This window comes from Mustela erminea, chromosome X (genome assembly GCF_009829155.1).
Source record: "Mustela erminea isolate mMusErm1 chromosome X, mMusErm1.Pri, whole genome shotgun sequence".
Taxonomy (NCBI): Eukaryota; Metazoa; Chordata; class Mammalia; order Carnivora; family Mustelidae; genus Mustela; species Mustela erminea.
Window position 1 is genome coordinate 21358822 of NC_045635.1, and position 26668 is coordinate 21385489.

At 41.6% G+C, this 26668-nt stretch overlaps 2 protein-coding genes and 2 long non-coding RNA genes across 5 annotated transcripts in view; 2 read left to right on the forward strand and 2 right to left on the reverse strand.

Annotated features, from left to right (window-relative positions):
• The window catches only part of LOC116583207 (melanoma-associated antigen B17-like), a 64760-nt gene that overhangs the window by 7358 nt on the left and 30734 nt on the right, over positions 1 to 26668 (forward strand). The gene's annotated exons all lie outside the window — the stretch shown is intronic.
• LOC116583218 lies at positions 5357 to 22616 on the reverse strand. Its single transcript, XR_004282655.1, has 3 exons — positions 22535 to 22616; positions 22242 to 22325; positions 5357 to 5753 (listed from the first exon to the last, which is right to left on the reverse strand). It is a non-coding gene; the product is annotated as an uncharacterized LOC116583218 (long non-coding RNA).
• On the forward strand, positions 22276 to 24646 carry LOC116583210 (melanoma-associated antigen B17-like). The gene is made up of 2 exons (XM_032331245.1): positions 22276 to 22330; positions 23599 to 24646. Exon 2 carries the CDS (start codon positions 23636 to 23638, stop codon positions 24629 to 24631), a length of 996 nt encoding a protein of 331 aa, XP_032187136.1. The 5' UTR covers positions 22276 to 22330; positions 23599 to 23635; the 3' UTR covers positions 24632 to 24646.
• LOC116583217 overlaps positions 24469 to 26668 on the reverse strand; it is a 31278-nt gene continuing 29078 nt past the window's right edge. The window contains exon 5 of one of the 2 annotated variants that reach the window (XR_004282654.1): positions 24469 to 24697. This is a non-coding gene — a long non-coding RNA (uncharacterized LOC116583217). The remainder of the gene's footprint in view (positions 24698 to 26668) is intronic. The other variant, XR_004282653.1, reaches the window with a different exon arrangement.

The window sequence follows — 26668 nt, forward strand, 5'->3', positions numbered from 1 at the left end:
AGGTCACAGGCAATATGATGTATTTTATGGGGACTAACATAGCACAACAAAAACAAATAAACAAAAAAAGAAATGAAAAAAAGAAAAAAAGAAAAAAGAGGAACTTGTAGCCAAACGTCAAAAGCAGACATAAAGGGGCATCGTTAATATGGGAAGAAACCACAGTGCGGGGACTCGCTAGAGGCTGCATTTATCAAAGAGCCACCTACACCGGCCTTATGGGTTCTGGAGAACAAGCTGCGCCCTGGTTCCCAGCACATGTGTTCAGTTCCCATGCTGTCCTGCATTATAGCATTCCTGCGCCGGGCCTTCCCTGCTGTGCCCTCACGTCCCACTCTGGAATCCCTTAACGGTGCGGTATTTGAGACTGGCCTCCGAACAAAGACACGGATGAGGGAGCTTAACCAAGTGGTCAAGAACCAAAGCCTCCCTCGCAATTTGGGGATGAGGAATGACCCGGGATCTCACTATGCAGCAAGCACCTGCTGACGCTGAAATCCTCAGAAGCCCAGAGCACTTCTGTAAGAAGAAAGTGGTTCCTTGGGAGACACGCTGTCTTGGAACAGCAAAGATCAAAACAGTTCAGCACCGTTCTGTTGCCTTGCCGCAGAGGAATACCTTGGTTTTTCCTCGCCTACTGGGGCTTGTGAAGTGTCCTGCCCGCCCAGTCATGCTGAGGGTTGCCCGGACCCATGAGCAAAGCTTCTGACCATGCTTCAAGAGGAGAACTTTCTCACCCTATTGAGACTCTAGACTCTATTCAAGAGGTGAGTGCAGAAAGGATGAGAATGTTCTTTTATTTACTATATGTCTATACTTAACATGTTTCATTTTTCCTCTTGTGTTTTGAACAAATGGAGTAATCATAGATCTTGTGAAGCCTCATCTCATTGCTCTAGCATGTTTCACTTCTAGATCAGTTTTGGTTAATTCTTGTCCACACTACTGGACATATTTTCTGCTTCTTTGCACGCCTAGTAACTTTCAGCTGGAGGCTGAAGACTGTGAATTCTGCCTTGTTCACACTTATCCAGCCTAAGAGACCTCAATGGTTTTTTTTTTTTTTTTTTTTTTTTTAGTCCATCTACCCTTTTGAGCTTTGTTCTGATACTCAACTATGTTACCTGGAAACACTCTGATCTTTTTGGTTCTTGATTTTAAGCTCTGTTAGGTGAAACCAGAAAGCAAAAATTTAGGGCTAATTTTATATCCCTAGAGACACAAAACCCTTCTGTGGACTCTGTGTAATGCTCTGAGCACGATGCAGTTTGGCCCTTTGATAAAGGGAATAAGAAGTATTCGGAGCCATGTATGGACTCCAATATTTTCTTTCTGTAGAATTCTCTCCTCTCTGCTGCTTTGCCTTGTGGACGCTAGTCCCATGGTCCTTCTTGGACCCCTGGCCTCTCCAGAAGACCACCAGTTTCACCTGAACTACTCAAGGCAGCAAGCCAGGCCAATTCTAGACTTGCTTCATTTTTTTTCAATCTCTCAGGAGTCACTGTCTTTCCTTGCCTGGTGCCCAATATATTGAAAACGTTTCTAATATGTATTTTATCATCTGGCCTTTTTCTTTTTCTTTTTTTGGTAGATGTTTCAGGCAAGTGGTTAAATCTGTTCCCTGTTATTCCATCTTTGCCAGAAGTAGTAAGACCACAAATTTAAAACCCAAGTTACTATGGCATGCAAATGTCCCAAGGTAAAAGCTCACATTTCAAACACGTTCAAATTAAAACAAGGATCAAGACAATGTGGGACATGCACAATAATATATATGTTCATATGGGCATATTTACACATAAGTTGGAAGTATGAACCTGTAAAACAAAATATAAGCAGGGTTCCTATCTTGATGGTGAAAATTGCAGGATTTTAAAAATCACACTTACGTTCAATATTTTCCAACACTGCTGAAACATCTAGGAATTACATTTAAATTATAAAATAATATAAATATTCAAAATGTGATTTGGAGACCAAAAATAAACACATATCTCCAGATTTTTTTGGTCAATATTGATTAACCTCTTGCCTGATTCTATTTGGCATCTAATTTACTTATGCCTTTCTTCACTAGGGAAAAAAATGAATCACCAGTAGTAGGATATGTATATTCAACCAAATTAAGAGCTTCCCTCCAGAGAAAAGTATTTTAAAAGCAGAAATTATATTTATATCTAAAGCACAGTCCCTGAGATGACTATATCCTTCAACCACATGAAGGACTGTATGCAGGTGATGTAGGCAGCAATAAATAGCACTAATTATTTTCAGTGTTGTAAATTTTAAGTTTATATATTTTTTGGAAAAGCTCAGTATATGAAAAAAAATGTTTATCATCATTAGCCATCAGGGAGATTCAAATCAAAACCACATTGAGATACCACCTCACACCAGTTAGAATGGCCAAAATCAACAGGACAGGAAACAACGTGTGCTGGAGAGGTTGTGGAGAAAGGGGAACCCTCTTACGCTGTTGGTGGGAATGCAAGTTGGTGCAGCCACTTTGGAAAACAGTGTCGAGATTCCTTAAGAAATTAAAAATAGAGCTTCCCTATCACCCTGCAATTGCACTACTGGGGATTTGTCCCAAATATACAGATGTAGTGAAAAGAAGGGCTATCTGTACCCCAATGTTCATAGCAGCAATGTCCACAACCGCAAAACTGTAGAAAGAACCAAGATGCCCTTCAACAGACAAATGGATAAAGTTGTGGTCCATATATTCCATGGAGTATTATGCTTCCATCAGAAAGGATGAATACCCAACTTTTGTATCAACATGGACAGGACTGGAAGAGATTATGCTGAGTGAAATAAGTCAAGCAGAGAGAGTCAATTATCATATGGTTTCACTTACTTGTGTAGCATAAGGAATAACACGGAGGACACTGGGAGATGGAGAGGAGAAGGGAGTTGGGGGAAATTTGAGGGGGAGAGGAACCATGAGAGACTGTGGACTCTGAGAGACAACTGAGGGTTTTGGAGGGTTTTGGGAGGTCGTGTGAGCCTGGTGGTGGGTATTAAGGAGGGCACGTATTATGTGGAACACAGGGTGTGGTGCATAAATAATGAATCATTGGATACTGAAAAAAAAAATAAACAAACAAATAAATAAATGGTGTTATTTAAAAATATGTTGTTTCCTCGTAGCTGCCATTAATTCTAAGTAGTAAGACTGCAAATGCACTTTTATTTTAATATTCCTTAATTTTCCTAACAACAGTGCAAAGGAAATCCGTGTTTCCATCTTAGGCTATTATTCCACGAAGTGTTTCTTAAGATAACATGTGACAGTATTTCACAATGTATGATGTGAGCAGAACTGGAAATCATGACTTTCTTCATTTGTTCTTCTCTCTCATAAACGTTGTTACCTTCCAAGTCAGCGACATTCCATATACTTTTTTTTCTACACTCAAAATTCCTTTATAAAAGTTTTCTATCACAAACAGTACTGCTAACAAAGTCATTAATGATGTCACTCTTACTAATAAAATTCTCTATTTCTTTGTGCCTTAGACATTTTATCCTCACAGTATTATCTACGGCATGTTCTTTCCTTTTTAAAAAGCAATATATTCTCTCTGCTCCAGTGAGCACTTTAATCTTTTTTGTAAACCATGCCCTCTTTCCAAAATTCATTAATCCCTGAGCTTTCCTCAAATGTTTCTGATCCAAAGGGGATACTCCACACTTTCCATTACAGAAGGTCTGTACATTATTTGTTTATAGTGCAATTGTCTTTAACAGTTTTACCTTTCCTTTTCAAAATAGAGGTTGACGTACTCCAAAAAGGATAAAAAGAAAGGAATAAACACCAGTATTTGTCCCAATACTGTTATAGACCTCAACCCGTACTTCAGCCTTACCAATAAAACACGTTCCTTGGGGTGCCTGGGTGGCTCAGTGGGTTAAGCCTCTGCATTTGGCCGAGGTCATGATCTCAGGGTCCTGGGATTGAGTCCTGCATCGGGCTCTCTGCTCAGCAGGGAGCCTGCTTCCCCTCATCCCCTGCCTCTCTGCCTACTTGTGATCAATCTCTCTCCATCTCTCTCTATCAAATAAATAAATAAAATCTAAAAAAAAAAAAAAAACCACGTTCCTTATTTTGACACTTTTTCGTCTTACTTCTTGAATATGCCTTTGCTTAAGGTCTAAATGATTGGCTGGAGCTTATATACATTTAAACAGTTATATAGTACTAGTGGATCACCAGGCAGTTATCATTAGTTTGCTATATCATGTATTCTGTCATTTTTGCCCTCTTTGCAAATCCTGTATTAGATATTCCTTGCTGAACATAGACAGTTTCCTGTACATAGAGCTTGTAAGCAAAATAACTGCTGCTCAATGTCCTCCTCCTCCCCCTTCTTCTTCTTCTTCTTCTTCTTTTTTTTTAATTTCTCAGACTGGCATCAGATATTCAGCTTCTGTGTCCCTGAACATCCATCTCTCAACAAGAAAATTCCTTAACTCTTCTGCATTTTACTCTGATTTGAACTTCAAGGTTTGGTAAACGCTCACACCACCTAAAATTACATCTTCCTCCAAGTCCTCTGTATCCTGTGTTTTTCGGAAAATGTTTCTATACTTTTTCACATGTCCCTTTACCTATTCCTTCCCTTTGTAATACTACTGGAGTTATTCATTGATGTGGTTGGGCTCCGTTAGTCCCAGAAATGCTTTAAGGGGATTTACATAACAATAGACTATATAGCAATATACCTTTTTCAAAATATGAATAATTAAAAACAGGATAAAAAATGAGAGTAGAAATAGCAGGTAAGGGCGCCTGGGTGGCTCAGTGGGTTAAGCCGCTGCCTTCGGCTCAGGTCATGATCTCAGGGTCCTGGGATCGAGTCCCGCATCAGGCTCTCTGCTCGGCAGGGAGCCTGCTTCCTCCTCTCTCTCTCTCTCTCTGCCTGCCTCTCTGCCTACTTGTGATTTCTCTCTGTCAAATAAATAAATAAAATCTTTAAAAAAAAAAAATTAAAAAAAATTAAAAAAAAAAAAAGAAATAGCAGGTAACTCAAGGAGGTAGCATGGAAAATGTTTTAAGTGTAGTCCCCTTCATTTGGGCCTATCCTTTCTAACATCCAAGCCAAAATGGAAATACAAATAAGTAATTTATAATGTCCAAAAGATAGAAACTGAGGGCACTGTCTGGCAAAAAGTACTCCTTTACCTACTATAAGGAGAGTGCACCAGAGAAAGAAGCAGCTATATATAGAAATAAATAATACGTATAGAAATAATTATATACAAAAATTACTAAATATATATCTCTTTCCCTTCTTTCCTTCAACTTCAGAGGAGGAAACAGTGTAGGTGACACGCGCTGCTCTTACATCGTGCTTCCCATGAAGGCGGCGTGTGCCACAGCTCTCCCGGATGCTCAGCTCGCAGTCTGACTGGTGGCTTCAGCGGCTCAGAGGAATGCAAGACTGTGCACCTTTCCAGGCAGTCTCCCTCTCAAGTTACAGTTCTCCTGCTCTGGCGAGCTTTTGAGGAAACTCCTCATCTCCTAAAGCTCCCCTTGGGTTTACTTTCCTTCTTCTTGTCCCCTCCTGCGTTGGCCCTAATCTTCCTCCTTGAGGGAGAGTGCCTCCTGACGTGTCCCCTGACGGGACAGAAGCCTTCCTGTCCTGCAGTTCCATCAGTGTTCTCAGAATCTAATGGGACCTAGGCTAGCTTCTTCTTCCTCTTATTGTCCATATGGAGGAAGTGCATCCCCAAGAAATGTTGCGTGGCTGTGGAAAAAGAAGACATAAAACCCCATCTTCGTTATCGTAACAATGTTGACTTTAGGCATTTGATAATTAAGAAAACCTATTATGAAGCAGGCATTCCCCACAGTGTTCACAGGATCTACTGTAAAATGTAAATCATCTCTCCCTGTTTGCCATGTTACTGCTGAATGAAGAGTTCTCTTGAGGGACTAAAAATGTGGCACCCGTGGCTGACACATGCCAACAGAGTAAGACTGCTGAACCACAAGAGGCGCGAGCGTTAGGCTTCTCTCTGTTGTTTTTGCTGTTTTAAGTTGATAGATTCTCTCTTTATCAGATACCCTACCCCTTTTTTTCCCCTTACTTTTCCCATTGCTTGTAACTCAGGTTATTCCTTGCCTCTCTAAGTTTACACACAATTTTCTCATATCCCACTGTCCCTGTGTGGCTCTGCATTTCGTCTTAGATCACTGCCTCTAGCGGAAGCATATTCTAATCAGGTGGCCAGTTCACTGCCATGGGCCCCAGAAATGCTAGCCTACGAGGGGAGAACTGAACCCTGGTGGGCACTGATAATTATACCACGAGTGGTAGCCCCCTATTCAGTTTAAACTCTTGTGTATAAAACAGGTGTCCCGCTGGTCCTATCCCTGCAGGGAGAATCTGTGCCGGCTGCTGGAGACGCACAGACCCATCTTCATCGTCTTCGAGGGACAGAAGTGCAATTCCACACACCCCACACTCCACCTGCTGTGCCAGCACTGCCACCTGGTACCCCTGCTGCTCTGGAAGCCCAGCTCCGTGGAACCTTCTTTGGATTTTCGGAAAGAGCTACAGCTGGCATTGCCGTGGAAGGTGTGGTGCAGAGTAACGGAGGAGACCCCCAGACCTGGCTGCGGGATAACAAGGACCCCATGCTAATTGTGCCAAGGCCACATCCTCAAGGGTCAGACCCTGCAAAGGGAGCTGGACCCCCAATCCTGATAGAGACCTGGGTGTTTCAGGTCCTATCTTACCTAGATAACAGTCATATTGGTGTGACTGACCCATAAAATAACCTGAAGACTGGCAGAACAGACCTTCCACAGTCAATTACAGAGAGGGGGCCATATCAGAAAGGGTAGGAAGGGCATAGACACAGCCAGGGACCAAACCTCTTGTAAGATTAACCACAAAGGGAAAGGGCACCAAAGGTATGGAGAAGGGGGAGGAAGAGACCCCATACCAGGCATCCCAAAGACAGGGCCCCTGCAGGGGAAAGATGAGTCCCCATAACATTTGGCTTTGAAAACACTGGGGCTTAATTTGGGGGTTTACAACCAGTGGGGCTTAACTATGGGCACTTTAAAAATCAATGTGTTTAGCTCTGGGAAACTGAAAGGGCAAGAGAAAACGGAGTCCCTGTCCTTGAAGAGAGAGTTTAACAAACAGCTCCACTGAGATAGAAGCATAGAGGCAACAGTTTGAAAAACACCTAGAATATCCATGAAGACAAGTTATTATTTATAAATTCTAGAACTGTACTAGAGGGGCAGGGATCTTTAGGGGACTTCTCCAAGAAAGAGCTAGAGACCTCTCCTTATCCCCTCCCTAAACAGCTGGATATTTATAAAAATCAGCATGAACACTCTTCACCTACCTTGTTAACAAGGCCAGCCCCCACATTCTTCTATGGATTAGCTTTACCCAAAAAGCTCTTGCAACAACACATCCTTCAAACAGCCCCAGCAGGGACAAGCACAACTCAAAAGTTACTCATGTCCTAAGGAGAGAAGGTAACTACACACAACAGTGTGACTGCAGTCCCAGTAGATGGACTGGGGGCAGGCATCTGGTTTGACTGCAGGCTCCACCCACCAACAAGAGCTTCTCAAGGGACAATGCAGGGAGAGTGCCCTTCGGTTAAGTGCAACCAGAACCCCAGTGGACAGGCTGAAAGCAGACATCTGGTTTCAGTCTGAACACCATCCAACGACAAAGCTGTGGCAGCCACAGACCAAATCCTGCCCAGCGCATGCACGGTAGGCAAAGTGGGCCACTGCAGCAGACCATGCTGAAGGCAAATGTGGCGCAGCCCCAACAGCAGGGTACATGCAACCTACAATGGAGACAACCCCGAGGCACCTAATTCAGGTTAACAGGAGACATTTGTTATAGGCAATCACAGGACCACTTATCCATAATGCCACTACTTTCAAAATTGGGACATGCAGCTAACTTTTCTAATGTTTAGAGACACAAAGATTTAGACAAAATGAGGAGACAAAGGAATATATCTCAAATCAAAGAACAGGATAAAATCACAACAAAACAGCTAACAGAACAGAAATATGCAATATATCTGATAGAGAATTCAAAGTAATGCTCAAAAAGTTCTCACTGGACTTGAGAAAAGAGTGGAGGATCTCAGTGAGACCTTCAGTAGGAAGAAAGAAAATGTAAAAAAGAACCAATCATAGATGAAGAATTCACTAACTGGAATTAAAAATACACTAGAGGTAGTAAATAGCAGATTAGAGAAAACCAAAGAACAAATCAGCAGCATGGAAGACAGAGTAATGGAAAATAACCAAGATGAACAGCTAAAATAATAAATAAATAAATTTCAAATAAAATTAAAATAAGATAAGATAAAAGAATTAAAAGTGAGAATAGGTTAAGGGAATTCAGTGACATCATTTAGGATAATAACATTTGCATTACAGGGATCCCACAAGAAGATAGAGGAAAGGGGGCAGAAAATTTATTTCAAGAAATAATAGCTGAAACTTCCCTAATCTAGGGAAGGAAACAGACATCTACAACCAATAAGCACAGAGAGCCCCCATCAAAGTCAACCCAAGGAGGTACTGATTAAGACACATAATTAAAATGGCAAAATCAGCAAGAGAGAAGAGTTAATGCAAGGTAAACCCAATATGGCTATCAGCTGATTTTTCCACAGAGACTTTGCAAGCCATAAAAGAGTAGCATCATATAATAAAAGTACTGAAAGCAGAATACCTGCGACCAAGAACACTCTGCCTAGCAAGATTATCATTCAGAAGAGAAGGAAAGATGGAGTTTCCAGAGCAAACAAAAGTTAAAGGAGTTCATCACCACTAAGCCCGCTTTACAAGAAACATTAAAGGAAATTCTTTGAGTGAAAAGAAAAGGTCATAATCAGGAGTAAGAAAATTATAAAAGGCCAAGAAACAGACTCTTAATTATTAAGAACAAACTCATGTTTACCAGAGGGAAGTGGGGGGAGGGGATGGGTCAAACAGGTGATGGAGATTAGGAAGTGCACTTGTGATGAGCACCAGGTGTTGTGTGGGTGTTGAATCACTCTATAGTACACCTGAAACTAATATAAGACTGTATATTAACTAACTGGAATTCAAATGAAAAGTTAAAAAAGAACATTACGAAGGTAAAATTTCAAATGTAAAATAAAAATAGTAGGTTATTCACTTATAAAACCAGTAAGGAAGAAAAAGCACAAAATCAAAATATGTATAAAAATCTGTCAAGGGAGTCACAAATAAAAGGATATAAAGATATAAAGTATTATATCATATACATAAAATATGAAGGGGAGGGAATTAAAATTTAGTGGTTTAGGATAGGTTGAAACTTAAGTGACCCTTGACGTAATATAGACAGCTATATGTATAAGATCTCCAAATGAACCTAATGGCAACCACACATCAAAAGGAATCCAAGTATGTCACTAAAGGAAGCCATCAAACCACAAGGGAAGAGAGCAAGAGGAAAAAAAAGGAACAGAAAAGAACTACAAAAACAACTATAAAACAACAAAATGGCAACAAGTACATAACTATCAATAATGGCTTTCTTTCTTTTTTTTTTTCTTTTTAAAGATTTATTTATTTATTTATTTATTTGACAGAGAGATCACAAGTACACAGAGAGGCAGGCAGAGAGAGAGAGAGAGAGAGAGAGAGAGAGAAGCAGGCTCCCCGCTGAGCAGAGAGCCCGACGCGGGACTTGATCCCTGGACCCCGAAATCATGACCTGAGCCGAAGGCAGCGGCTCAACCCACTGAGCCACCCAGGCGCCCTCAATAATGGCTTTCAATGTAAATAGTCTAAATGCTCCAATCAAAAGACCTAGGGTGACAGAATGGATTAAAAAAAAAAAACCAAGATGCCTCTATTTGCTGCCTACAAGAGACTCACTGCAGACCTAAAAAGGCACATGCAAACTGAAAGTGAAGGCATGGAAAAACAGATATCATACAAATGGAAGTGACAAGAATGATGGGGTAACAATTCTTACATCATATAAAACAGACTTTAAAGCAGACTGTAACAAAGGACACTACATAGTGATAAAGGGAACAACCCAATAAGAATATTTAACAACTGTATATACTTACGCTATCAACACTGGAGCACCTAAATACATAAAGCAACTATTAAGAAATGTAAAGGAAAAAACTGACAGTAATACAATTAAAGTAGGGAACTTTCACATCACCTTACATCAATGGATAGATAATCCAGACAGAAAATCGATAAGGAAGTGGCTTTGAATGACATACTGAACCAGATGGATCTAACAGCTATATTTAGATCCTTTCATCAGGAAATGACAGAAGATTCTTTCCAAGTACATGTGGAACATTCTCCAGAATAGATCACATGTTAGGCCATAAAACAAGTCTCGGGGTACCTGAGATGATTTTGAGGAGAATTAGTTCTGAGGGAAGTAGGAGCTAAGTAAAATCAACTTGACACAGTAAGAAAGCCTTGGTTATTAGAAAGAATGGTCAAGGGGCGCCTAGGTGGCTCAGTGGGTTAAATCCTCTGCCTTCAGCTCAGGTCATGATCCCAGGGTACTGGGATGGAGCCCTGCATTTGGCTCTCTGCTTGGCAGGGAGCCTGCTTCCCCCCCTCTCTTTGCTTGCCTCTCTGCCTACTTGTGATTTCTCTGTCTGTCAAATAAATAAATAAACTTAAAAAAAAAAAAAAGGAAAAGCCTCAATAAATTCGAAAAGATTGTCATACCATGTATCTTTTCTGACCACGACTGTATGAAACTAGAAATCAATCACACAGAAAAATCTGGAAAGAACATGATACATGGAAGGCTAAATAACATACTACTCAACAATGAATTGGTCAACCAAGAACTCAAAGAGGAAATTAAAAAAAAAAATACACAGAGACAGATGAAAAATGAAACAACAATGGTTCAAAATCTTTGGGATGCAACAAAAAACTCTTCTAAGAGGGAAAATTATAGCAATGCAGCCTACCTGAAGAAACAAACAAAAATCTCAAATGAACAAACTAACCTCACACCTAAAGGAGCTAGAAGAAGAACAAAGCCCCAAACTAATAGAAAGAAGGAAATAATGAATATTAGAGCAGAAATAAATGAAAAAGTGACTTAAAAAACAATCAGACAGACCCATGAAACCAGGAACTGGTTCTTTGAAAATATCAGTTAAAAATGACATGCCTTTAGCCATACTCATTATCAAAAGAGAGAGAGAGAGAGAGAGAACTCAAATAAAATTAGAAATGGAGGAGAAATAACAACCATCACCAAAGAAATACAAAGGATTATAAAACAATATTATGAAAAACTACATGCTAACAGACTGGACAACCTAGAAAAAAAAATACATTCCTAGACACATAACCTTCTAAAAATGAATCAGAAAGAAATAGAGAATTTGAACAGACTGATCAGTAACATTGCAATTCAATCAGTAATCAAACAATTAACAACAATAACAAAAATCCCAGAACAGATTGCATCACATTTGAATTCTACCAAACATTTAAAGAAGAGTCAATACCTATTCTTCTGAAACTATTCCAAAAATAGAAGAGGAAGAAAAGCTTTCAAAATCATCCTATGAGGCCAGCATTACCCAGATACACAAACCAGATAAAGACAGTACAACAAAAGCTTACAAACTGATATCTCTGATGAATATACATGCAAAATTTCTCAACAAAATGCTAGTAAACCAAATTCAACAATACATTAAAAATATCATTCATCACAATCAAGTGGTATTCCTGGGATGCCAGGGTGGTTCAATATTGGCAAATGAATTAAAGTGATACATCACATCAATAAAAGTTAAGGATAAAAACCATATGATCAGGGGCACCTGGGTGGCTGAGTGGGTTAAGCCGCTGCCTTCGGCTCAGGTCATGATCTCAGGGTCCTGGGATCGAGTCCCGCATCGGGCTCTCTGCTGAGCAGAGAGCCTGCTTTCCTCTCTATCTCTTTCTCTCTCTGCCTACTTGTGCTTTCTCTCTGTCAAATAAATAAAATAAAAAAAAAATCTTTAAAATAAAAAAAAAAAAAAAAAAAAAAAAAAAAAAAAAAAACCATATGATCATTTCAAAGAATGAAGAAAAAGCATTTGACAAAGTACAACATGCAATCATGATAAAAGGCATCAACAAAGTAGTTTTAAAGGGAACATACCTCAACTTAAAAAAGCTATCTATGAAAGACCCACAGCTATCATTGTATTCAAAGGTGAAAAACTTGAGAGCAATTCATTTAAGATCAGGAACAAGACAAGGATGTCCACTCTTACCACTTTTATTCAACATAATAATGGAAGTCCTAGCCACAGTGATGGGACCAAAAAAAAAAAAAAAAATCAAAGGGCATTCAAATTGGTAAGGAAAAAGTAAAACTTACATTATTTGCAGATGGCATGATATTATATATAGAAAACCCAAAAGACTACACCAAAAACCTGCTAGAACTGATAATGAATTCAGTAAAGTCACAGGATACAAAATAAACTTACAGAAATCTGTTGCACTTCTATAAACTAATAGTGAATTAGTAGAAAGAAAAATTAAGAAAATAATCCTACTTAAAATATCACCAAAAGAAATAAAAAAAATTTTTAAAAAAGCACCAAAAGGAATAAGATACCTAGGAATAAACTTAACCAAGGACAAATGTAACCTATACTCTGAAAACTAAAAAACAATGATGAAAGTAATGGAAGACAACACAAGCAAATGGAAAGATACAACATGTGTATGGATTGGAGGAACAAATGTTAAAATATCCATACTACAGGGGCACCTGGGTGGCTCAGTGGGTGAAAGCCTCTGCTTTCAGCTTAGGTCATGATCCAGGGTCCTGGGATTGAGCCCCGCATCGGGCTCTCTGCTCCGCGGGGAGCCTGCTTCCTCCTCTCTCTCTCTGCCTGCCTCTCTGCCTACTTGTGATCTCTGTCAAGTAAATAAATAAAATCTTTAAAAAAAAATCAATACTACATAAAGCAATAGATAGATTCAATACAATCCCTACCAATGTATCAATAGCATTTTTCACAGAACTCCAAAAAATAATATCAAAATTTTTATGGAACTACAGAAAACTCCAAACAGGGAGAGCAATCTTGAAAAAGAAGAACAAAACAGGAGGTATCACAATCCCAGATACTACAAAGCTATCATAATAAAAAAAAAAAAAAAACATGGTATGGCACAAAAGCAGACATGTAGATTAAGGAACAGAATAGAGAGCCCAGAAATAAACCCATGCTTGTATATAGTCAATCAATATATGGCAAAGAAGGCAAGAATATACAATAGGGAAAGACAATCTCTTCAACAAATGGTGCTGGGAAAACTGCAGAAGAAAATATCAGCAGTAATTTCTTTGATGTTAGCCATAAAAACATCTTTCTAGACTTGCCTCCTCGGACAAGGGAAACAAAAGCAAGATTAAACTACTGGGACTACATCAAAATAAGCTTTTGCATAGTACAGGAAACCATCAACAAACCAAAAAGGCAACCAACTGAAAGGGAGAAGATATCTGCAAATGATATATCCAAGAAGGGGTTAATATTGAAAATATACAAAGAATTTAAGCACACACACAAAAAACACATACTCTGTTTAAAAAAAGGGCAGAGGACCAGAGTACACATTTTCCAAAAAGACATACACATGGCTGACACATGAAAAGATACTCAACGTCACTTATCAGCAGAGAAATGCAAATTACAACCACAATGAGATAACACTTTATGGGGTCAGAATGGCTAAAATAAAAAACACAAGGAAAAAGTGTTGACGAGGATATTGAGAAAAAGAAGCCCTCATGCACTATTGGTGGGAATGCAAATTGCTGCATCCAATGTGAAAAGTTCCTCTAAAAATTAAAAATAGATGGGGCATCTGGATGGCTCAGTTTGCTGAGCAGACTCTTGATTTTGGCTCAGGTCATGATCTCAGGGTCATGGGATTGAGCCCCATGTTGGATTCCAGGCTCAGTGGGGAGTTAGCTTGAGGACTCTCTCTATCCTCTGCCCCCAACCCCCACCCACTGGCTCTCTCTCAAATTAATTAATTAATTAATTTTTTAAAAAAGACAACAACTACCCAGCAACCAGAAACACCATAAGATCCAGTAATTCCACTACTGGATATTAACCCAAAGAAAATGAAAACACTAATTTGAAAAGATATATGAACCCCTATGTTTACTGCTGCATTATTTACAATAGCCAAGATATAGAAGCAACTCAAGTGGTACGCATATATATATCTATATATATGCCACCTCTTTATCCATTTGTCTATCAGTGGAGATATATATATATATAGTATATATATAAAATAAATTATTCAGCCACAAAAAAGAATGGTATCTTGCCTCTGTGACAACATGGATGGACCTAGAGGGTATAATGCTAAGTGAAATAACAGAAAGAAAGACAAACACCATATGTTTTCATTCATATATAGAATTTAAGAAACAAACCAAAGAAACAAAGAGACAAAAAATAGACTCATCTACAGAGAACTGGTAGTTGCCAGAGGATAGATAGGTGGGGAGATGGGTCAAATAGATTAAAGGGATTAAGATCACACATTTTTTTATATGAACACTGAGAAATGTATAGAATTGTTGAATCATTATGTTGTCTATCTGAAAACAGAACACAATGTGTTGATTATATATTAATAAATTTTTTTAATGTTAAAAAAGAGTAGAAGCTATGATATTTTGTAAATCAAACTAAGAATTCTTACATTCTATTTATGATTAGAAATGTAATAATGTGGGTTGCCTGGGTTGCTCAGTCTTTAAGCGTCTGCCTTCAGCTCAGGTCATGATCCCAAGGTCCTGGGATTGAGCCCCGCATCAGGTTCTCTGCTCGGTGGGGATCCTGCTTCTCCCTCTCCAGCTCTCCTTGCTTGTGTTCCCTCTCTCACTGTCTCTCTGTCAAATAAATAAAATTAAAAAAAAAAAAAAAAGTAATGGGATAATATAATATGGCCTTCTAATAGGACTTTCTTTGGAAATATCAAACAACTCAGCTGTAAAACTGTTGTGCTCATGAAATAGAGGAAAATAGAATCAAAGACTGTCAACTCGTGGATTCCCCAATACTGTCATTCTGTAAAATTTAAAAATGCGTACTTCGATTTGTTTAACTTATCTGAGATGTAGGCTATAATAAACCTTAATAAATGGCATACCATATTCACTGGTTCATTTATTTCCTTAATATTGAGTATCTGCTCTTTGGAAAACACCATGGTATTGCTGGAGATGTTAGGATTTAGGATAGGAGCAATTTTCAGTTGCTGGGATATCATGGTAGCCCAGGGGGACAAGGAGCAAAAAGGAGGGAGGAAAGTAGATTTCTGGTGTAAACACCCTGAGACAAGTCTATTTGGGCATTTGGAAAACTATATTTCTTTAGTAGTACCAAAGATTAAGAGTAGCTATGCAGTGGTTGCTAAGGTTGTGGGAGGGATAAACAGGCGAAGGAATCTTAGATGATGGTGCTTGCATATTTGAGAGACTAGAGCCTAGAATATAAAAGTGAGTCTAGAAACATCGACAAAGTCAAGGGTAGCAAGGGCAAAAATGAACTAGGAACTTCATCGAGATAAAAAGCATTTGCAAAGCAAAGGTCAACAAAACCAAAAGACAACTGACAGAATGGGAGAATATATTTTGCAAATGATATATCAGACAAAGGGCTAGTATCCAAAATCTATAAAGAACTTATCAAACTCAACACCCAAAGAACAAATAATCAAGAAATGGGCAGAAGACCTGAACAGACATTTCTGCATAGAAGACATGCAGATGGCCAACAGACACATGAAAATATGCTCTACGTCACTCGGCATCATGCAAATACAAATCAAAACCACAATGAGATACCACCTCATGCCAGTCAGAATGGCTAAAATGAACAAGTCAGGAAAGGACAGATGCTGGTGAGGATGCAGACAAAGGGGAACCCTCCTACATTATTGGTGGGAATGTAAGCTGGGGCAGCCACTCTAGAAAACAGTATGGAGGTTTCTGAAAAAGTTGAAAATAGAGCTACCCTATGACCCAGCAACTGCACTACTGGTTATTTACCCCAAAGATACAAATGTAGTGATCCAAAGGGGCACATGCACCTGAATGTTTACAGCAGCAATGTTTATAGCAGCCATGTCCACAATAGCCAAACTATGGAAAGACCCTAGATGTCCGTCACCAGATGAATGGATAAAGAAGATGTGATATATATATATGTTATGAAATATTATGCAGCCATAAAAAATGAAATCTTGCCACTATAAGGTATTATGCTAAGTGAAATAAGTCAATCACAGAAAGACAATTATCATATGATCTCACTGATATGGGGAATTTGAGAAACAAGACAGCAGCTCACAAGGGAAGAGAGGGGGAAAATGAAACAAGATGAAACCAGAGAGGGATAGAAACCATAAGAGACTTTTAATCTCAGGAAACAAACTGAAGGTTGCTGGAGGGGAGTGGGGTGGCTGGGTGATGGACACTGGGGAGAGTATGTGCTATGGGGAGCGCTGTGAATTGTGTAAGACTGATGAATCACAGACCTATACCCCTGAAACAAATAATACATTATACATTAATAAAAAAATGTGAGAACTGTATAAATTATTTTACCTCTAATAAAACATTTCTAGTAAAAAAAAAAAATAGTGACTCTCAGCGGTTACTAAAGAATTCCAGATAAATTAGAAAGAAAGCTTCCGCGAAGAAGGAAAGGGAGGTGTTTTGAGCATTAATCCGAGTGCATTTGATCACTATCTGCAGAGTAATTGTTTTACAATGAACACGTTACCTTCCATCACAAAAGAAGGATAACAACGAGGCTGAAACCAGGAACCCACAGAATGAAGCTGAGAGCCAGAATTATTCTCAAACTTCGAAATCTTATCAAGAAATTGACAACTTTTGCCTCATGGAATTTCAAAACAGCTATTTGATTCTTCTGTACTTCCCAAGACACCTGTTTTACACAGGAATTTCTATAGCGATTTTCCCATTCCTGTCCTAGCACTGTACACTGAGTATGTTAGAACACACAACTTTTAGCAGGTTCACAAATGGAGAGGTATGGTGTTGAGTTGGTGAGTAGAGAAACTACACAGCAAAAGCTTCATCATCTGCAGCTGGAGTTTTGAATACTGAATTCATGTTGTGATGGGATCTGGCTTATTCTGTATAAGGCAGGGATATGAAATAATAATGGGTGTAGGGGATGGAATGTGGCAGACAGAACTGTACTGGGCCCTCATCAAGCACATCTCCTTCCTGTAAGTCATACCTCTGTGGACGTCTGTGCTGAAGTGGGGGTAGGGCCTGGTGGCTTGTTTCTAATCAACAGACAATATCGAGGCGATGGGTGTCCCTCCACTTACTACACTACAGTATATGCCAAAGATATGACATCAGTTCTTTAATTAGAGACATTACATAAGATACTGTTCTGCTAGCAAATAAGTTCTTGCTTTCCCACCAGCCTTGAATAAGAAAACTGCCAAGTTTGAAACTACTTATGGACAGGATTATGTGGCATGGAGGTGGGGAGTTTGGGAACCAAGAACTGCAAAAACTCTTGGCATGAATGACTCTGCCTACACCCCTGCACTAAAAAACTTGACTGAACTCAAGCAAGGCTTTTAGCAGCCCAAGGCTACATCTTAGGACAACCCAGCTGTCCATGAGTTTCTATTTGGAAAATACCGAGTCTACAAAAAGAATTACCATTTGTTCCAGCCAACATCTGATGATAGCCCCCCCATCTTCCTTTAGAGAATCTATTTAAAAATCAATGCCACAGGAACAATAAAACCTTTTAATTATAAATCCATCCTTCGACCCTTTGAGGTGTTTATATATCTCAAACAACACAGGAATGTCTTTTTCAAAGATCTGAAAGACTTCCCATTGAAATGTAGTCATCAGAAAAGATCAGGCCTGTCGCTCCATCACTGTGGGAGGAAAAAAGCCACAAAACAAAAAGACCAATAACTCAACTTAAAAACAAAAACAAAAAAACCCCCACCGTATTTCTCTAAAAAAAATCTACCAATGGCTAACATGAAAAGATGCTCAACGTCATTAGTCATTAGGAAAATGTGAAACAAAGACACAATGGGATAGCATTTTACTAGGGTGGGGAAAAAAATATGGGGAAAAAAAATGGGGAAAAAACAAAAAACAAAACAAAACCAAAAAATCCCACCCAAACAAGTGCTCACAAGAATGTGGAGAAATTGGAACCCACATACAGTCCTGGTAGGAATATAAAATGGTTCAGGCTCTTTGCAAAACAGTTTGGCAGTCCCTCAAATTTAAACAAAGAATTACCATATGACTCAGCAGTTGTACTCCTAGGTATATAAATAATCAACATTATTTTAAGAATAATCAAAGAAATATTGGTGTACAAATATTCACAGAAGCATTATTATTCATAAGGCCCCCAAATGCAGACAACCCCAAAATTCCATCAACAGATGAATAAACAAAACAGAGTATATCCTTGCAATGTAATATTATTTGGTCCTAAAAAGGAATAAAATACCAATACATGATAGACCATGGATGAACCTTGAAAACACTAGGATAGGTGAAAGAAACCAGACACAAAAGGTCACATATTGTATGACAACAAGTATAGGAATCATCCAGTCTAAGCAAATTCAGACACAGGGAAAACAGAATGATGACTGCCAGAGGCTAGGGAGAGCAGTGAATGGGAAGTAACTTTTTGAAGGGTAGGAAGGTGTTTTTTGGAATGATGATTGTGTTTGGAATTAGACAGAGGAGGCTGTACAATGTTATGAGTGTACTAACGCTACTGAATTGTTTACTTTAAACGTTATATATAAAAAAATACACACACACACACAAAATCGGTGGAATGATCGAGGATACCATTCTATAGTCCCTAATGGATTTACAGAAAAGGGTGAAGATCTCAGTCAACATCACCACAAAGCAGAAACAGACATTAGGTATTTCTGAATGGTATCGCTTTGTCTCAGAAATGGACATGTCAATAAACTGATAAATAAATCTGAATTTGAATAGTATTTGTCCTGTGACATTGAGGATTATTGATGCTGAGTTTCAGGTACCTTGGGTTCATTATTCTCTTCTCTGTAATGTGTGTATGATTGCTTTAATTATAAGTATCATGCCTTTAAATTTGATAATCTACATAAAATGAATAAATTCTACAATACATAAACCACTGTACTGAAGATAGTCAAAACCTATAGCACCATCAGAATTTTCCAAGACAAGTCAGGTTTGGAAGCCGATTATACCAAATGGTTAGGGGAAAACTAAACACCATCTTATTTAAATTCTTCCAAATCATACAAAATGATGGGAAATGGATCAACCATTAACAGAGTAGCTCTCCTTGATAAAAATGCTAGGTAAGAATGCCCAATAAAAGAGTACTCGAGCAAAGATCACGCACATGGAGACAAATAATCTTTAACCTGGGTGGCTCAGTGGGTTAAGCCGCTGCCTTCGGCTCGGGTCATGATCTCAGGGTCCTGGGATCGAGCCCCGCATGGGGCTCTCTGCTCAGCAGGGAGCCTGCTTCCCTCTCTCCCTCTCTCTGCCTGCCTCTCTGTCTACTGCGATCTCTCTCTGTCAAATAAATAAACAAAATCTTTAAAAAAAAAAAAAATTTAAAGTAAATTTACAAATATTTAATATAAGCATGAATTAAATGAATAAACAGGGTGACTAAGAAACACAATGACTGTTATCACAGAAGAAAATACTGACAAATGGAAATTACTACATTCACAGAAAAAGAAAATGCGTTTGTAAAAGTAAATATTTTTCTCTACACCTTTGCTTTCAGTGCTACAGACACCAAATGAATGAGGTTTTGGGTTTTTATCCCCCACACCAGCTAGGTATCTACAACTCGATTCCATTCTGACAATATTTACCTGAAATTAGCATCAAATCTCACAAGTTAAGGGCTCATTCCCGTAAGACAATCATATACTTAATCACAAATCTGGGCCCCCCATACTTCTGACTGGCTATAAATCAGGGGTTCCCACAAACGCCTCTTTGGGTTTGAAAATTTTCTAAAATGTCTCACAGAACTCAAGAAAACGATTTAATTACTAGGCTACTAAGTTATTATAAAAACAGAATGAGCCAGTAACACCCAAACGTAAGAAATGCTTAAAGCCTGGTGTGGGGAAGGGGCACAGGGCTTCCATGCCCTCTCTCCAGCGGCACCCCCCCCCCCAGTACCTCCAGGATTTCAGCAAACTAGAAGCTCTCCAAAACACTCTGGTTATGTTGTTGTTGTTGTTGTTGTTGTTGTTTAAGAGAAAGAGGGTGCAGGGGGAAGGGCAGAGGGAGAGAGGGAATCTTAAGTCTGATCCAAGCCCAGCACGGAGTCCAAATGCTGTGATCCATCTCAGGACCCCTAAATCATGGCCTGTACAGAAATCAAGAGTCTGAAGTTTAACAGATTGCACCATCCAGGTGCCCCTGGTTAGGATGTTTACTGAGGCTTCATTACATATGCACAATTAAGTAAATCACTGGCCACTGCTGAGTAAGTGAATCTCCAGTCTTTCTCCCCTCCCTGGAGGTCAGGAGGTGGGGCTGAAGTTTCCAACCCTTTAAATATGCAGTTCAGGGGCTCCTGGGTGTCTCAGAGGGTTGAAGCCTCTGCCTTTGGCTCAGGTCATGATCTCAGGGTCCTGGGATATCCTGGGATAGAGCCCTGCATCGGGCTCTCTGCTCAGCGGGGAGCCTGATTCCTCCTCTCTCTCTGCCTGCCTCTCTGCCTACTTGTGATCTCTGTCTGTCAAATAAATAAATAAAATATAAAAAAAATATGCAGTTCATTGCCCTGGCAGGCAGCGCCCATATTTAGTGGCTTTCCAAAACCACCTCATTAACATAACCGCCTCATTAACATAAACTCATTAACATAAACCACCTCATTAACATAAACTCAGATATGGCTGAAAGGCACTTGTTCTGAATTATGCAAAAAGCACTCCTGTCACCTTTATTGCTCTTATCACTTAGGAAATTTCAAGAGTTTTGGGTGTTATGTGTCAGGAATGGGGATGAAAGCACAATCCGTATTTCCTATTATAAATCATGATATCACAATTTAATGATATGCAAGAGTAAGGAAAAGGCCTTTGATAAAAACTCATCACGAGTTCAAGTTAAGGAATTTTAGCAAACTTAATTAGAGGTGAATTTCCACTTTGTATAATCTATAGTAAACATACATAAATGGAGAAAGTTCTAAAAATGTCCAATAAAGTACGAAACAATATATGGATGTTTGGTACCAATTTTACTATCTGAAATTAAACAATTTTCCTGCTTTGACATGTAAAGATGTTAGAAATCATCACTACCATCCTTCCAATAAGAAAAAAAAAGCCAAGTAAACCGAAAAGTCAATAATTGTTCTTGACCTATTAAGAGAATTGAAGTTACACGGCAAATCAATGCCCCCCAGACTGAAAGAGACAAGGGAATCAGAACTTACTGGGAGCAGAAGCCCCTGGATTCAGGAAGGGGTAGGAAACCTTACACTGTAAACATCCCCTGGCATCAGGGCAAAACCGCAATGAGATACCACCTCACAAGGGGGGAATTGGAAATACTCTGGTGTAAGACACTTGTACTAATAGTGGCAGTACAGTGTTATTTGAAACAGGATTTGAATAAGGTGTAAATGTCTAATGAAAGCTCTGGAAGGTCACAGGAAGGAGTGGTCAGATGAGGGGTACCCACATGATTTATCAGGAGGACTCTCAGAGAGTTGAAGTCATTGGTATGAGGCCTTAAGTTAGCAAAGGGGAGGTATCACAATTCCCACAAGAAGTCAATGAAAGACACTGAGAGACGATTAAGGGAGTCCCCACCCGGAATTCTTACTAGAGGTTGGGTACGAAATGACACCATTGGTCTCAGGCCAGCACACTCAGCACAGCAGAGGGAGAATCACTGGACTTGCTAAGAGTCACTGAAAGCCCCTTTGTGAGTTCTGAGGGACTCCCCTCTACAATCCAGCATACCACACACTACCCACATTCACTCCCCACCCCAACCACAGGGCCCCGCCCACAGGGCCCCGCCCACAGAGTCCCCTCCAGCCCACCCCCACTCTCCAGGGTCCTCCTTGGGGCCCAGACTCACAGGAACGGAAGTGGACCTCCCGGCCCTCAAGAACTTCCTCCTGACCCCGCCGTGGGCAGTGAGGCCTTGTCGGACAGCTCCTGCCTGGGGTGAGGCCAGACAGGGGTCCTGCATACTGTTAGGGGTCGGGGTGTGAGGAGTCCCGGGTTACAGCTGTGGGGACACACCCTCGACAACCCTCAGCCCCTACTCCCCTGGAAAGAGGGGTCCAACAGGCCCTGCCCCGCTCCGCCCCTGCTCTCGGGGCTCAGAGGCCCCAACATGGCGGTTAAGCCCCAGGTCCCTTCACTTACCTCATGGGGTCTTGGGGATTGCAGGCCTTGGCCGGGGACTGCCAGACTCTGGCTCAGCTCAACACAGGCAGAGACCCCCAGGCCTACTGGTGGGAAGGAGACAGCCTTTGGGGGGAATTCATACCCCAGAACAGAGGCCACATGGAGTCTCCGCCTTGGCCTGGGAGGGTCCAGGCTGGTCTAAAGACTGCCTGACTTTGTACTCCAGAAACTCGGGGAGGTGGGGGCCTAGGTCTAGGGGGCTGGCTGCCGGTCAGCAGAGGGAGGATTTCCAGGTCGTGCCGGGACTCAGGGTGAGGACCTTCTGGCTCCTAATGAGTCTCCAGCACCTGCCGCCATTAGCGTGAGTGACCAGAAGCGGGGCAAGGGAGGACCCGGAGTGAGGACCTCGGGAAGCAGGAACAATAGGGCTTGTCCTCTCCTGTCGATCCTTAATAGGCCCAGAAAGGGATGTCAGCCTGAGACATCCCATCATTTTTCCCATCAGGTCTCAGGCAGGTTTCAGCTTTAATTCGCAGGGGCATCCTGCAGTCAGAGGAAGGGAGGGTCCCAGGTCCTACACGGAGTCAGAGTGGGGGTTCTGCATCATTCCGAGGATCCCACGAACTCAGGGCAGAGAAGCCCTCCCATCAGTGGTCAGCACTAGGTGCCCCTGACTTCAGTGGTGGGCTGAAGGCTCCCTCCTTCCCTTCTTGAGGGTACCATGGAAGATCCCAGGTCGCCTTCAGAGCAGGGGAGGGGGTGGGGGCCCAGGTCTTCCCGACACTTAACAGGGGACCCTCCCCTCCACCCCCCACTCCTCAGGCCTACCTGGACACTGGGGTCTTCACTGTCAGGAACACTGACGTCACTCCCGTAGCGCCCAGGCAGGGCTGGCTGGCTGGGGCCCAAGGCTCACACCACCTTCCTCCTCAGAGTCCAGGCTGACCTGGACCTGTGTAACGGAGCCCTGCGGGGTCCTAGAGCAGTGCCCTGGGGGACCGTGCAGGGGCGTCCATGGGCAAAACCAAGGTGGGATCTCTCTGCTGAAGGGCCCCCCCCACCTCACTGTCCCCCCTCTCCAGGTGTCCTCGCTGCCTCCCAGCCCTGCCCAGTGTCACCATGCCTCGGGGCCAGAAGAGCAAGGTCCGTGCCCGGGAGAAACGCCACCAGGGCCGCGGTGAGGCTCAGGGTGTCGGGGATGCTCCTGATGCTGTAGCAGCAGCAGCAGAGGAAGAGCCCCCCCCTGCTCCCCCGTGCTCCCCGGAAGAGGCGGGTCCATCTTCACCACCACAGGGTGGCTCAGCCCCTGGATTTCCTGGCCCAGGGTCCCCAGGCCTGCCAGGTGACCAGGGTGCAGAGAACCTGGCCGCAACTGCGGCCCTAGCCGCCCCCCTGGCCGCTCCCCGGGCCGCTCCCCAGGCCGCTCCCCGGGTTGCCCTCCGGGCCATCCGCAAAAACCCTCTGATCCGCAAGGTCGGGATGTTGGTGCAGTTCCTGCTGGAGAAGCACAGCTCTGGAGAGCCCATCACACGGGCGGCGCTGCTGAAGATCGTTGGCAGGAAGTACGGCGAGCACTTCCCCGAGATCTTCAGGCTCACCTCCCAGCGCATGGAGCTGGTCTTCGGGCTGGAGGTCCGGGAGGTCGATGCCCGCGGCCAGTCCTACATGCTGGTCAGCAAGCTGGCCCAACCGGGCGAGGGCACCCTGGGCGGCGGCGGCAAGGGTCTGCCCAAGACCGGCCTCCTGATGGCGCTCCTGGGCGTGATCTTCATGAAGGGCAACCGCGCCAGCGAGGAGGAGGTCTGGGAGTTCCTCAACGTGCTGGGCGTGCAGGAGGGCAGGAGGCACCTGGTCTTCGGTGAGCCGCGCAAGTTCATCACTGAAGACCTGGTGCGCCAGGGCTACCTGGAGTACCGCCCGGTGCCCTCCAGCGACCCTCTGCGCCACGAGTTCCTGTGGGGCCCGCGGGCCCGCGTGGAGACCAGCAAGATGCAGGTGCTGCAGGCCCTGGCCAAGATCAACGACACCTTGCCCAGCTGCTTCCCCCAGCTATATGAGGAGGCTCTGCTAGAGGAGGAGGAGCGCGTGGTGGGCCGTAGCAGGCGCCGGTTCTAGTCAGGCAGCTGGGGCGGCTGCTTTCCCCTGGGGTGGGAGAGGGCACTTTCTCAGTAGTGCAGAGCCCTAGGAATGGGAGGGAACAAAGCATAGGTGTTCTCACAGTTAAGAAAGAATTCAACATTTTAAGTAGTGGGGTTTGAGGTGGATGTAGTTTTAACAAAGCATATCTTCTTTTTGTTCCTTCCTCACATGAGTTATTCAAGGTAAAGATAGATAAATAAACAGATATTAGCTGAAGATATTTAGTATTTTTTCAAAATTTTTAATAGAAATTTTACTTAGCTTCATAGTATAAATATATAAACAACATGGGCCATATAGTTTTTGCTGTTTAAAAGGTTTTAATGTTCCAGTTTTAGTATTTATGAAACAATTTAAAAATACTCAATAATTTGTTCATGATCCAGACAATATAACACGCCATCAGAACACAATTTACATGGAGATGTGAAGGAATCCAATAGCAAAATAGTTGGGATCACAAAGTGTATGAAAAAGCTTTTAAAATTTAAGATGTTCAATTCTTTATTTCTTTTAGTCTTTTATCCCTAATATTAGAAGTTATCTACCCTGGATTTGTGTGATTTATTAAAGACTGTTGAAGAGCAACTGTATATTCTCTAATATCTACTCGACTAAGAACAAAAAAAATAGGAGGTTGATAACTTGGGGTTTCAAAATAATCATAAATATCAATGATTAAAGATCCAATATTTCCCCATAAGTATGCCAAGTGCTTTACAATACAGTGTGTATTCCAACATTCCTACAAGACAGGACTTAGGAGACTCCCTTTTCTGACAAATAACTTGTACTTTTCTCACTTTCATAAGGTTGGCAAGTGATAGAGCTAGGGATGGTCACAGGGATGTGAAATCCTTGGAGTAACACAGGGAGGCCCCTTCCAGAAGAGGGTTTTAACAGAAGTCAAGGCAGTAACACTGAGTAACAATAAGAATACTTTTCCCAGAAAGAATGAGGCTATATACAGCCCTCTCCCTTGTTGGGCCTGAGAGACCCAGGTGTGCAAACATGATGAATCATACTCGCATCCTCCCATGGCATCTCCTATAGGGGAGAAACCTCATCAGGTCAGCAGAGGGAGAATTTCTAGATTGTAGCAGGAGTCAAGGTGAGGACCCTGAAGACTGAGGAGACCACCAACCCCATAACAGTGGGGGCTGAGGCACCAGTCCAGATCCTGACCAAGTGAGATCTAAGGGGGTCACCAGCCTCAGAACAGTGCAGTCCCATAGAGCCTCACCCCTTCTACCAGTCTAGAGAGAATATAGACTGGTGGGCGGTGGGGAGCAGACGGGGCTCATGCTTGCTTTAGCCTCTGAAGTCTGGAGTGTGAGCATCTTTTTTTTTTTTTTTTTAAAGATTTTATTTATTTATTTGACAGATAGAGATTACAAGTAGGCAGAGAGGCAGTCAGAGAGAGGAGGAAGCAGGCTCACCACTGAGCAGAGAGCCCGATATGGGGCTCGATCCCAGGACCCTGGGATTATGACCTGAGCCAAAGGCAGAGGCTTTAACCCACTGAGCCACCCAGGTGCCCCTGGAGTGTGAGCATCTTAATCTGATGTGAAGTTCCTCAGTAGTGTTAGCAAGTTGTACAACCCTTTATATTTTCTATTTACCAGAACGATATAACATGTTATTGGCATAGGGACTGTCATGAAAATGTGAACTAATTCTATGGGAAAATTACTTGGGAATCACGAAAAAGAAAAATTGGACAGTAAATGGTTAAATTCTTGGCTAGGCTCATTTTAGTCTTTAATATGTATCTGCATCTCTACCTGTCTCTCTATATATATCTATATAAGATACATATGTAGATATATAATAAATGATTATATACATATTAAATATATATAGTGTGTGTGTGTGTATATATATATATAAAATTCATACACACACAGACACACACACACACACCACACACACACACACACACAGACACACACACATACCTGGATTTTCTCTGCTTATTCAGGATTGTGGGTGAAATGAAATCATAATACATTA